The sequence below is a fragment of the Leuresthes tenuis genome, unplaced genomic scaffold (genome assembly GCF_036924035.1).
Source record: "Leuresthes tenuis unplaced genomic scaffold, fLeuTen1.0.hap1 SCAF_11, whole genome shotgun sequence".
Lineage (NCBI taxonomy): Eukaryota > Metazoa > Chordata > Actinopteri > Atheriniformes > Atherinopsidae > Leuresthes > Leuresthes tenuis.
The window spans coordinates 14,016,093-14,029,331 of record NW_027325365.1 but is presented as its reverse complement, the minus strand read 5'-3'; the positions used below and the strand labels follow the sequence as shown (position 1 = coordinate 14,029,331).

At 39.2% G+C, this 13,239-nt stretch overlaps 1 protein-coding gene across 4 annotated transcripts in view; it reads left to right on the top strand.

The window, feature by feature from the left end:
- mid2 (midline 2) overlaps nt 1-13,239 on the top strand; it is a 135,505-nt gene that overhangs the window by 114,863 nt on the left and 7,403 nt on the right. For all 4 annotated transcript variants that reach the window (XM_072395613.1, XM_072395615.1, XM_072395612.1 and 1 more), the window contains one exon: nt 3,907-4,068. In XM_072395613.1, coding sequence (XP_072251714.1) covers nt 3,907-4,068 — 162 coding nt within the window. The remainder of the gene's footprint in view (nt 1-3,906; nt 4,069-13,239) is intronic.

Genomic DNA, 13,239 nt, shown 5'->3' with positions numbered 1-13,239 from the left:
TTTGGTCAATCCCACCGGCAGGATTAAAAACTGTTTTATTTTGATAGATTTTTTAAGCGAAAATCTTTAAAGAATTTGTAAAAGATTGGATTTCTAATATTTTTAAACATCATTCATTTTACATGTTGCACAAAATAAAAAGTATAGTTGTAAGTATAAGTTTTAAGCATGCACATGATTTTCATCAACAAGATCGTGGGCATTAAACTACAGGCTGGCCTAAACTAGCTAATCAGCACTATAGCTGCACCAATATATGAACCAAAAGAAACTAAAAGACTATGGAGGAGGAGACAAACACGAGAACAGGAGAAAATTACTCTGGATAATAGGTATATAGGAGAAGTGAAAATTACCACTTACTGATTTGAGGAGGATGAGTTCATGCACATAATTGTACATTTTCAAGATTGTAGCCACACACACACCTGGACCTCTTTACAATTTGATCCTTCGTCATCTGCTCTTCTCTCCTCTGTGTAGCCTGACATTTCTCCAACTAACCCTGCAACTCAAGGGCCCTAGCCATTAGAAACATCAGTATACATTTCAGCTCTGATAGTCTGAGTGACTCAGATATTCAGCAGTGTGCTGCCACAGAGTCCTCAGAGATTCATAGGAGAAACTGAGAAAGAGAGAAACCCATTTAGCCTGCCATACCACTTGAGTTTCTATCGTTGTATTTTCCTCAAACTTTCCTAGTGTCTAAATGCTCCCAGATGAGTGCCATCCAATCTCTCTGTCTCTTTTTTTTTGTATATTTTTCCCCTGGCCACATACTCAGACTTGGCCTTCTCAGTGGGAGTGGAAAGGGGGTCATGGGGTCCTGTGAGTCATGCCTTTGCAGGATCATCCAAGCATGGCAGCAGAAAATAGAGTTGGCAACCAGACCAAATACCATAGAGAAATGTAAGCAATGTCAATACACCAAAAATGACTTAAAGTTTCTTGCATTTACTGTGTAGCTTCCAAGCCCATGAAAGTTCAAGCATCCTTGGCCTCTTTGTAAGAATATGGAGGCAGAACGAGGAGGTCAAAGTGGTGGTAAAGGACTGTCGGCACGGCGGAACACCCCCAAGTCTAGGGACTGATGCAAACTTCACAACACCGACTTGCTATTTGAAAGCATATAACTGTGATATATGGCACGACAGCTGTGTTAAAAGGGCTTTTGTTTTGCAGACTCAAGGGGAATGGCTCCTCGGTTCTACTTCAGGCGCCTTTGTATCCCCGGTATCTTGAGCTTGCTCTATAGTGAAGTTTCCAAATGTTTTAAAGTGTTTAAACTTCTGCTCCTAAAGTCAACAAATGCTTTAGGATGTTGATACTTGTGATGACTTCATTGTTGATTGAGCTCTGTTTTATACTTGTTCATTAGATGTTAGACCTGATAATGTCATCGGTAAAAGTAAGGGATTGTGATATCTGTGTGATACGTGATAGCTGATGCAGATTAATCAAGTGCTTTACAGAAGTAAACTTTAAACTAACCCAAAAACAAGGTTAGTTGTTTGCCTTTATCTCCAACTTTTATGCTGAACTAAGTTAGGCGTCAGTGTTTTTTAGAGTATGCTGTATCTCTAACACTCTGTAAGAAAACTAACAATGGTATTTACTGGAATGTTGGAGTGTAGTTGTCCCTCACACAGAAGAAAATCAGAATCGCAGTGAGTGTTGGAGCAAAACTCCAGGATGGTGAAATCTCTCTTTATAAGCACCTTGTTGTGGAAGTTGAGATTTCAGTCAATGCAACACTGAAGCAATGTAGACACACCAATGGATTTATGTGTACTGTTGCTCTCACATAGACCCTGTTTTCTTCTATAAGCGATGGAAAGAGATACACATATGCACACCCATGCAGGCCTACAAGCAGACAGACACTGTCACTGTTAACTCTGTGTTGCATCATCAAAGACAAGTCCACATCCATTCCCAGGACACTTTGAGCTGTACTTTCCTTCTCACAGATACACACATACATAGAATGTATGCTTGCACGTATATACACACACACACGCACACACACACAATGATTGGATGCAAGTTTTTCCCTTCTGCTTTCTGTTTTCTTTTTCTCTCTGCAGTGTCACGTTTTCTTACCTCTCCTGTTTCTTTGAAGTCACAGTTTTCTCTAGTGCCGGAGCTTCTGTCAGAAAACCCCTTTTTGGCTGCAAAACTAGGAATAGTGTGCTGCTGCGTTCTGACCTAATTTAGCAGAAATGAAGAGGTTCTATCAAGATCAAAGCTTCAACAATGGAAAGCAGCATGTAGTCCTTCTCCCTCATCTTTCCCCTGTATCCCTTGAAAGCCCACATCAAATTGCACAGTTCCACATCTAATTTCTACAAGATGCTGATAAAGTGACTAGTGGGCGGCAGAAATGTTCCAACAACAAAGAACAGCTGTCGCAGTAGAACACTTGCCTTGCTTTTTTATGTGGCAGACTATAAGAGTTCACAGCTGACTGAACATGAACATTTCTAAGATCAGGCTTAAACAAAGTCCATTTGCTTACTCCATCATCTTTAAAGAAGATGAACCCCCTTGATGTGTTTTCTTTGTCTGAGAAAAGCTCAGATAAAGACGCAGCTTCCACTCCAGCTTAAGAGTCCCTTACCTTCATTCATTCTTAAAAACGCCTCACTTTTAAAGGCCTTATTTGCGTCTTGTGTAGTATTTATATTTACAAGCAGACTCTCTGCTATTACTTATGCATGCTGTTTCCATCTTGCTCAATAATTCAGAATACATCCTGACAAGAAGGGATAAGGTGAGCACAGCCCCGAGAGCCCCTCCCCACCTCTCAGGGTTTTTATTTATAGGCTGAGGCTATGAAGATGATTTTTATTCTACTTTTAACTCTTTAAATGTTATCAGCAGCTGTAGTGCTCCTACAAACAGGATACTTTGTTTGTTTTGCCAAAGGTTTTTTGAATGAGATCAGAGTTGTTCCTTTTGCTGATGTCTGCTAACTATCATCTTGTCCAGCCTCCAGAATGGTGCATATCATATGGTCTGTGTTATTAAAAAACTAGCAGCAAGCACATTTGGCTTGAAGGTGATCTGTAATTAATGTCTAGGAATTTTAAAATCCAGCTTGTCTGGCAACAAGTGCTCTGAATAAATTGCTGCCTTCACCACATGTTGCTATCTATAATTTAAGATCTGAGAACAATACTTGTTCTAAACTTATGCAGTGATGGAGCGATGTGTTAAGTACCGTGAAAATAGCCGTGCTGCTCAAGTGTAAATCATCTGCAGCCCCTTTGTTGGTGATCTCTTCCTCAGCCCAGAGCTGAGATTTTCCTTTTTATCTTTCTGACTGAGAAGGCTGTTTTCAAACAGGTGACTGCGGAGCTAAGCCAGCTTTACTAACCCTCTGTCTTGAATCAAAGTTCCCCGTAACTACAGTCATTTTGATATTGCTCATGTTTGAGTATTAAAAGATATCGCACTCTTATGCCTTGAGGCACTTACCTACTGTACTAGTTATACGGTAAACCCCTTTTTCCAAGTGACTTATGGTTTCAGCTTGGTGAATGCACAGAAGTGCCACAGGGCGCTTGTCGTGATAAATCTGATGGCAGGGTAATGGAATGGATCTGTAGGTACACATAAATGTTGCAAAACATCAAGAGCCCATCTGGTCTCCAAGCCTCTTAGCGTGAGATGACTCACTTGAGATTTCAAGAAGAAAAATAACACTCTTCTCCAGCTGAATTTTGGGAAAAATGTTTTTTGCTTTTTTTGAACATCAATGAAAAAGGGATTCTCAGCAAAACTCACTGTCTCTGCATACTCCCTGAAAGCATCAACAGAACCATGATAGTAATGCTTTGTGTGTGTGTCTGTCTGTGTGTGTGTGTGTGTGTGTGTGTGTGTGTGTGTGTGTGGCTCTGCCAGGTTTGTACAACTCTGCAGACAGCTGGATGATCGTACCGAACATCAAGCAGAACCACTACACAGTGCACGGCTTACAGAGTGGCACCCGATATATCTTTTTCGTCAAGGCTATTAACCAGGCAGGAAGCCGCAACAGTGAGCCTGCCCGCCTCAAAACCAACAGTAAGTGAGAGCGTATCTGATGCTTTTAACGGCTTTTCTAAGAACATTTTCAAGCTTTGTTAATTTTGATTATTGAAAATTATTTTGACGATTGAAAGGTTTCTTGTGTCTGTCAAGTGTGCCCGTGTGTGTGCGAACATATTTCAGTCGTCTCAGAAACATTTCCTGACATGTTTTGTGACAGCTTCACATGAACAGTCTTACTTTTAGCATGAACAATATCTAAGAACAAATATCGTGCCATTTTTGTTTGTTCAACCAGACAACATGTTCATTGAGCACTTTAAAAAGTCTTGACTCTGTCCCTCAGGATATCCTATGGAGATGCTTCAGGAATATTGGCTATCAGCTATAGGCCATTCAGAACCTGTACAACTTGAGTTAAAGTCTGGTTTGTCAGATCTTTGGCGAGAAAGAGCCCGATAAGGACTGTTCTTTGTCAGCCATCTCATGTCTTATTACTTTTATTAGCAGAATTTCCATTAGTTTGGCAGGAAAAGTATCTAGCTTGATCACATTACATTTGTCATATCATTAATTGGATTGTTTTGAATAATAAGATCATGAAGTTAATCAAAGCTTTTACATGTTTTTTTACACGGTTCGTAGTAATCTTGTGTCTCTTTCAGCTGCATGTATTGATAAGTCCCTTATTTAAACAGTTACTGACAGAAATGTATGTGCCACAACTACCAATAACAGTTCTGCATGAGGTAAACCTGATCACCCATAACTGATATTGCTCACCTTTAATGACATAATAAGCTGTATTATCTATCACACTGGCACACCTGTAATTATGATGAGCTAAGTCATGCCATGCAAACAAGTTTGGCACGTCGATCCATGAGATGCTTTTCTATGCTGATTTTGTTCTCTCTTTCGCTCTTTGTGGCTTTTAAACAGACCGGCTTTGTGATGCCTGTGAGTTTTCCTCACTGTCACTTACTAAATGATTCCATCTTTTTCTGCATTTTTCCCTCATACAAGCCATGGACAGCTAGCAAGACCACTCAAATTTTCCACCATGTCACTATGAAAGCAGAAAGACTGCAAGTTCCGGGGCCTTCGTCAAGTTATCTGTGGTTTTGCTGCCATGGTTTATTTAAGAGATGCTCGTAAGCAATGCAGCGCGTCTTAACTTATTTTCTACTCCCACTCACCTGTCAGCTTATAGTGACTTATGCTGCCGTTTGTCTTCTGCACTCACTTGCACAGCCGAGGATTCTTCAAGGATTAAACCTGCAGCACTCCAAACACCAACTCCTCCATCACTTCTCTTTTAAAGAACTACTGGCTGTTTTTTTTTTTTTTTATGAGTCTACTTGTTTTTTAGCAAGGTGAATGCAAATTTTTCAGCACAAAAAAGGCTGCACTTAGTTTTTGGCCTCTCTACCAGCCTCTCTTTGTTGTTTCTTTTCTCAGTTTCACCCTGAAGCCGGTTGCTCTGCTGTTGAATCACGTCCTTAAATTGAACTACATTTTTCTTTGATATGCCTCCCCTTCTCGGTAACAGTTCACAGTAAATAAACTAAAGAAAGAAGCTGAAAGACGCAAAGATTATAAAACTTTGAATGAAGAAATACACTTGCTTAGAATGATTGATGCTGGTAGAGACCTGTTAGTTTAACGTGAACTGAAAGAAAAAAAAGAAAAACACACCAGTAAAAGAAGGTGCATTTATATCTACTTTTATATGATGGGATAAAGAAGAGACAGTGTGGCTGTGTCCACATGATCCTACCGCCCGGCAGTCTTTTTTTATAGAAATATTCCACCGGCTCAGCTGTGGCAATAAATGAGTTAAATCGTTTGCTATACAGCTAATTTCAAACTTCCCCTAAGGGGCTCAATAAAATGTTAAAATCAGTCAAAAATTGCAGTCGTAGTGCTGTGAAGCTCAGACGAAGCTGATATGCCAACTCCTTCCCGCTTTCTGTCAGGAGTCTCGCTGTAGCATTTAGGATTAACTGTAATCTGGATGCCATTAGCCTGCTAAAAAAGGCGTGTGGGAACTGTCACAGTTAAGATGATCTCTCCCCCTTCCTCACATGAGTACACTCTTTTTTTGGACACGTTATTAGTTCAGCGTTTAAATGACTTGTGCTTCTCTCCTTGTTATTATTTGGTTATCATCATCTACTGTACGGCCTGAATACTGAGTCGCAGATTAAATGCAACCGCACAGTAGCTCCAGTAACAATTATGTAACGGGTAATAAACATTTTAATCAGCCGTAATCTGAAGGTGAAGAAGGAAACATAAGTTTAGGGGGTTTGCCAGTACATTTTCAGAAGATCTTGATAACGATTAGACAGTTTGAAGGGGGTTGTTCACTGTGATGAAACTATAGACAACTATCCCTCAAATCTGCAGCTTCTTTCTAAGGTTAGTGACAAGCTGTTGATGTTTTATACCCCACAGGAATTTATATGATATATGATTCTTTGTTGTAAATGACTTGTAACTTGACAGATGTGAATAACTTACTGTTTAAGAACAAGATTGCCTCATCAGCCTAAATGCTGATTTAGTGTTGTGTTTACAGCGTGCTCCTGCTCCCTTCAAGCTGACAAACAATTAGGCTGTGATAGATCAAGCATATGCAGTTCCTGATGTATTTGATGATGCATGGGTCAAACTTTAATGTAACATCAAGACCTGCTGGCATAACACAGTGGATACTAAGCAGTTCAGTTCTAGTGATTGTGATCAGGTCCATGTTGTTGGTCCTTTTCTGTATTTCAGCCTGGCTCAGATGTTCAACTTGCTGTTGACTCCAAGGTGTAGTATAAAGATTCCTCTTATTAAAGTGTTTTTCCTGAAGGGGAACAATCTCCTCTTAGATAACATATAGCAGAATGATAGCAGAATGCTATCTCTGAGTTACTATGACACATGAGCATCAGCCACTGTAGCACTGCCTATCCAGGGTGAGGCTTTTGCACCTTTTTTCCACTTTGCAGCCCTATTTTCCCGGTACAGAGATGGAAATTGTTGCACCTTTGGAGGTAGACACAGAGCTAAATCTACATCTGTGTGCAACAGAGAGCCGTCGCAGTGGAACATATAACACCAAACAAGCAACACTATTGTCACACTTCTCAATCTGCAACAAGGGTGTGCTGTTTAAAAGCATGGTGGCACAACACTACACCCCCTCTGCTCGGTCCGTGTGAACTTATCCTATCAGTTCATATTTAGTACGTTTTCTTCCCACGAATGTGTTACTTCCATCTGATCCTTTGAACTTGAGATTTGTACATGAACTATCACAAAGACGTATTTCTGTTGTTTTCTTTCTTACCTTCTTGTCTTTCACATTTTGGTTAGTTCAGTGAAGCATCTTACTTAAATTTCCACTGTGCCTAACTATTGTAATACAGGAATGCATTTGTCACACGTAAACATATGATAACATATTGGTCATTTGGTAGGCATAAAGTAAATCATGAAATAGCTTGCAATCTCTATCTTGTTAGGATCCCAAATCCCATCTGAGCTTAACAGTAAACTTATATCTGAAGCTATGTGTATGTTAGATTTATATATGTTCATGCAAACATTTGAGCAGAAGTGTCATATTTGCCAGTAAAACACAGTATTTTAGCACTTATACTGTATAATATGAATACTAAATCAGTAAATGGCCAGTGTACGTGCGTAGTATCAAGCTGAAGGATGATTCCCACTCACTGGCCTTCTCCGGCAGCCTGTGTTATGATGGGAAAAGCTTGTCCACCCACAGCCAACACTAGTGGAGGATCTGAGCCTGTGATTGCCAGTCAGCTTTTCCCTCTGCTGTGATGTTTAGACAAGCCGTCAAAATAGCACAAAACATTCAAAAATTTTACCCACAAGGTTTTCTTTATGAAACCTCATGACACGGACTCACCTCGTGTGCCTCTTCACATGTATTTCTCCTCTCTCCCCTCCCTGTTTTTGTCAGAGGAATTGGTATTCATATTAAAGAGCTTCTCTCATCTGTTCTGTTGATAGCGAGTAGTGTTTGGATTAAAATGGGCCAAGAGAAAACTGGTCACACATGTCTCACTTTGACAGACTCATTAGGTTTTTCTTCCACACGTTGCTGCTGTGCAGGCTCTGCTGTAATAGCAAACTTTTCAGCTGAGAACTATTTTCTTTTTTCTTTGCACTTAAAGTCTCCCTTTATGTCTGTCAGATAGATTGGAAGGATTAACTGTCTCATTTTCTTTCCAGGATGAGAAACCCGGGAAGCTTTTTGCCTAAGCTCATCATATTTCAGGTAGAGGGTTGCAAAGCAAATATTATGACATGAAGCAGTACTAGATCCTGGAAAGCCATGCATCATCAGGGGACTCACTTTCTGAAGAGTAATTTCTAAATATAACCAAAAAGGTGCACTACACATGCATGTAGAGGATGGATGTGAATCCAGCAGTCTGTGTTACTAAAAGGTAAAAGTTAACAAGGAGGGGTGCATTGCAAATCATTTCCCAGCAGTATAATGTGAATTACTCTATTACTGAACTTGTCAACATATAATACACATCTACAGGTAAAAACTCTACTTAATTACTAAACTTGAACTGTTTTCTTAGTGATCACAAATTAAACCTGACATAACTGACTGTTTGTCCACTTTATTGGGACAGCAGCAGTCAAATGTCTGAAGAATGATTTTACATGAAGTATCATTAATACTGACAGAGGGAGCTAAAGTCTGTTTCAGTATGTGATAACTTGTCATGTCCTCAAACTCTCCCTGTTCCTCCTTTACTGCCGGCTATAACAAATGACCCTCCTCTCTTCATCTGGTGCCCTCTTATTTTTAATTCTGTGCCATCTGTCAAATTATCCCAGTGATAAAGCTGTTTGTCTTAAAATGTTACACCTTTTGGCTTCAGCCACGTTGGCTGCGCAGACCTTACAGCTGCGTTTAAAAGCACTCTCCTTATGAAATGGCATGTAAGAATTTGCTGCAAAGGCATGCTGTTTTTAAAATGCTATAAAAAATGTATGTAGGCGATGAAGGTGTGGTATATCATGCACTCGGGGAACATTAAAGGAGAACCGCACCAATTTTACGCATCAGAGTTTGTTTACAAGGTTTTTTTCTGTATGTGGGAAAAGAAGCCTTTAGTCGCTTCAGGGGGATCTGTGTTAAAGCTGATAAATTGCCTCAAGTGATGTAGCCATGTGAAAAAGTAAGTCCACACTTTATCGGTTCTAGAGTTTACATATCAGAACACAATAAAAAAAGGATATTTGGTTCTTACCTGGTCTATCCATTTGAACTCAGGATGAAGAACAAAGCATGACATATTGTGTATACTGTGTCATTATTCATATAACAAAAACAAAGGCAAAGGTAGGCTAAATGCAGAAGTTAAAAAACATAGTGTACAGCATGCTTCAACAGCATGCAAAGCCACCTTTAGCAGCAATAAGTCAAAATAATTATCTGTATGAAGTCATCAGTCTCTTATGGTGTTGTGGAGGGATTTTGATCCACTCTTCTTTACAACAGTGCGTCACTTCATTGAGTTTTGCATGCATCCATTTATGAACAGCTCTCTTAAGGTCCCACCACAGCGTTTAAGTCAGATTGAGGTCCGACTAGGTCATTGCAATAGTTCGATCAGTTTCTTTTTTAGAAGATCTGTAGTAGATCTGCTGCATTGTTTGGGATCATTGTCCCGTTGTATGACCCATTTTCAGCCAAGCTCGAATTGTTAAGCAGACGGCCACACATTTGTCTCTAAAATACTTTTGACATACTGAGGAGTTCATGGTTGTCTCAATAACTGCAGGGTGCCCAGGTCCTGTGGCTGAAAAGCAAGCCCAAATCATCAACCCTCTACCACCATGCTTTGCAATTGTTATGAGGCGTTCGTGTTAGCACGCCGTTTGTCTTTTTTGCCAGACGTAGCCCTGCCATTCAGTCTTTTTCTATTTGTACTTTGCAAAGACTTTTGTTCGCCCTTTTAGAATTACAGTCCTTAAATACAAGGAAAAAGATGTCTTTTGTGTTCATTTTTTTATTTAAGTTGATTTAATTTAGTTTTATCTTATTTGATTCATCTAAATTTATTTATTTTTTTAGTTTCATGAATGTTGAATCCTAGAATGGCTTCACATCCTGTCACGTGCATTGCAGCTGGTTCTATTGATACATTTGAAATCGTGTCTTTGCTTTTTGAAGCTTTTTAGGTCACTCCAAAGCAACCACTTTTTGAACATTGAGCGGTTGAAAGTAAGGAGCGACACTAATGCTGTACTTTATCCAAGAATCACTGTGCTCTTAGATGCTGAACGCTAACATGTAAAGTAACTCACAGCTTCTTGAAAAACATATGAATTAAGCATGATGAAGAAGTCAGTTGAAAAGAGGGTGTGTGCGTGCATGTGTGCTCGCGTGTGACCTTTTATCACCATGACGGCACTTCTGCATTTACCTCAGAGTGAACTGTGACCAGGTTTCCACAGTTCTGTCTTCAGAAATTAGAAGATGTACCTTGACAGGGAAGGAGGGAGTTTGAAAGTGGATGAAAAGTGACAGATTGAGAGTGAAAGAGGCAGAGTGTCGAGTAAATAAAAGACACCAGATTGCTCTTTGCAGGGATGAGTGTCTGCAGACATCAGTCCCCTTGGTCCACTGCTTTTTAGCCATTTATTTAATGCAGGAGGAGTAATACCATCAAAATACTAAGCAAAACCTTTTTGAATCCTGTTTATAAGGCTCAGCACTTTTAGCACAGAATTTTCACGCAGTCGCTTCAGACTGTTGTATCTTCTTTTTGATATATTGAATATAGATATATTCCCACATGTATATTGTATGAAAGACAAAGAACAAGATCTGCCTCCAGTTACTCAAAAGAAAAAGAAAAAACTCAAGCACATGTGGCTGGTGACACAATGTTCTCTACATTTGTGTTAAAGACTCAACATTTTTTGGCATTAACAAGCGTAAAATCAATTAAAGTTGCAACTGGGGTTGGGCACCTCTTATTAGAGTTGTGACTGAAAGAACAAAAACATCACTGAAGGTAGCTTTCATTTGTCCGTGCCCTGTCTGTGCTTTTTAATTGGCTATCTCCTCACTCATTAATTCAAATCAGCAAGCAGCAGAATGGGGGAGGACTATAGTGACTGAAGACAGAGAAACAGGTTGGAAATTAGAGAGAGTAATATTCAGAAGGTGTGTAGATTGCAGGCAGTCTGGCAGTATTATCTTGCTGTGACTTCTTATGGGTTTTCTCTTTTACGTTTAGGCCGCTGATTTTCAGATCTGGTTTAAGAAAGCAGGATGCGCTTTTTTTTATAGCGTCTGACTTTAATGCAGGTGCATGTGAAAGTCAGCTATAAGCAGTGATTTATCCAGCTACAAATTCAAATTCAGCATCATTTCAAAATTTCTGTAAAGGTTATTTAAGTTTCCTGTTGTGCGCTGATATGTACTGAAGATGCCAAGAACCCAACTCAACTGTTTCTATAAATGTGTAGGTTCACACATTTTCTTCACATTCTGATAGGCGATAAGCTGCTAATCTGATTGTATTCATCCACCTTGACCCGCGTTCTGGAACCTTGACATTTGCACCTGTCCCTCTGTAAAGCCTCCAAACATCAACACCCACTTTTGTCATTTCATTGTTAGAGGCTGCAGAATGGTGTGAAGGAGGAGTAAATCATCATAAATCCAGTCTTGAATATGTTTTCATTTAGCAGCTCTTTTGTTTGCAAGTAAAAACAAACCTGTATTTTGAGTGAGCATATTGTGTCCAAACAATGGCAAATGTGAATGCATGCAAGCTTTATTTCGAGCAGCTACTTTGCTGACAGTGAAACACTGACTGCCGCCTTACAACGTTGGTCTTTCTGTTGGTAAACTATTCTGGGCATCCACATTGTGTGAACAAAGCAAGGAGTGGGCAAACACCCCAGAGAGCTTGTGCATGTGTAAAGCATGTGTACATTTTGTTTGATTCTGGTCACTGTGCTAGGTAAGCAGCTAAAATCCATGCTGAAAATATCACATGTCAAGGTATCCAATGGCTGCACATCTCTCTTCCTGTTAAAGGACCTGCAATAATATTTCCCCAGCTTGCATCTCTGATGACAGGCCTCAAGCTACCACAGAGCCCTTAAATTAAACTGATGGAGGTGGAGAGATGATGAGGGAATAAAAGTGTTGGGAGCAGAGGAAGAAGTGAGGCTGCAGATTAAAAAGGAAAGTGGGCCGCCACATGAAATAGTAGCATGGTGAATGCTGTGCATTTAAAACATCCCCAGTCTGATTGCAGCAGGAAACTTTCTTGTGAAATAAAGACAAAAAATGCACCGAGAGCAAAGAAAATACAAACATTTTCAGCAACAGGAGGAATAATAATTATAAATCAGCATGAACGGTTCACTGAAAATTATTCATATGATTATTTTTTTTAATCATCTGCACAAACTTTTGTATTTCAACAGTAGGCGTGTCAGCACAGTCAAAACTATCATGAAACTACATATTTGTGACACATTTTTACAAATGATCCTTATTACACACCAGTGGAATTGAGTTGAACTGCAAACAGGGCTGAGAAATATGAGAGTTTTGACAGGGGGCTAATTTTCTATTTGCTTTGGTCTTAATTCCTTTTTGAAGCATAAAACTGTAAAGCGCCTCATTTTTCAACCACTGCAAAAATCCAAAGATTTAAGAAAGATCATTTTTATTACATTGTTTTGTCTTTATCACTTAATACAAAAGAGCTAAAAATGATGTTGACTTTTTATTATAATTATATAATTGAAATAATATATTGACATTTTATTTTAAGCAGATAACGGAGAAGCTCTTACCAGTTTTAATGTTTTTATCATAATCCATCTAACAGATGGCATATAGTTTCTACAAATTACATATTACATCTAGTAGGTGGTTTTCTCCTGAAAACTGATTTCGCTTTCTAAAATCTGAGGCTTTCTCTGACTCTGGATAAACTTGAAATGAAAAAAAAAAACATTTAGTATTTTAAACTTTTAACTTCTATTGTAAACTACTGACTTTGCATTCTGTTTTATCAATATTTTTTTTGAAAATGTGACATGTGCGTCACTCCAGGTTTGAAAGGTCAAATGATGCGTCACCCTTGGTCATAACAGGTTCAAAAGCCAGATTTTTCAATATGTTTT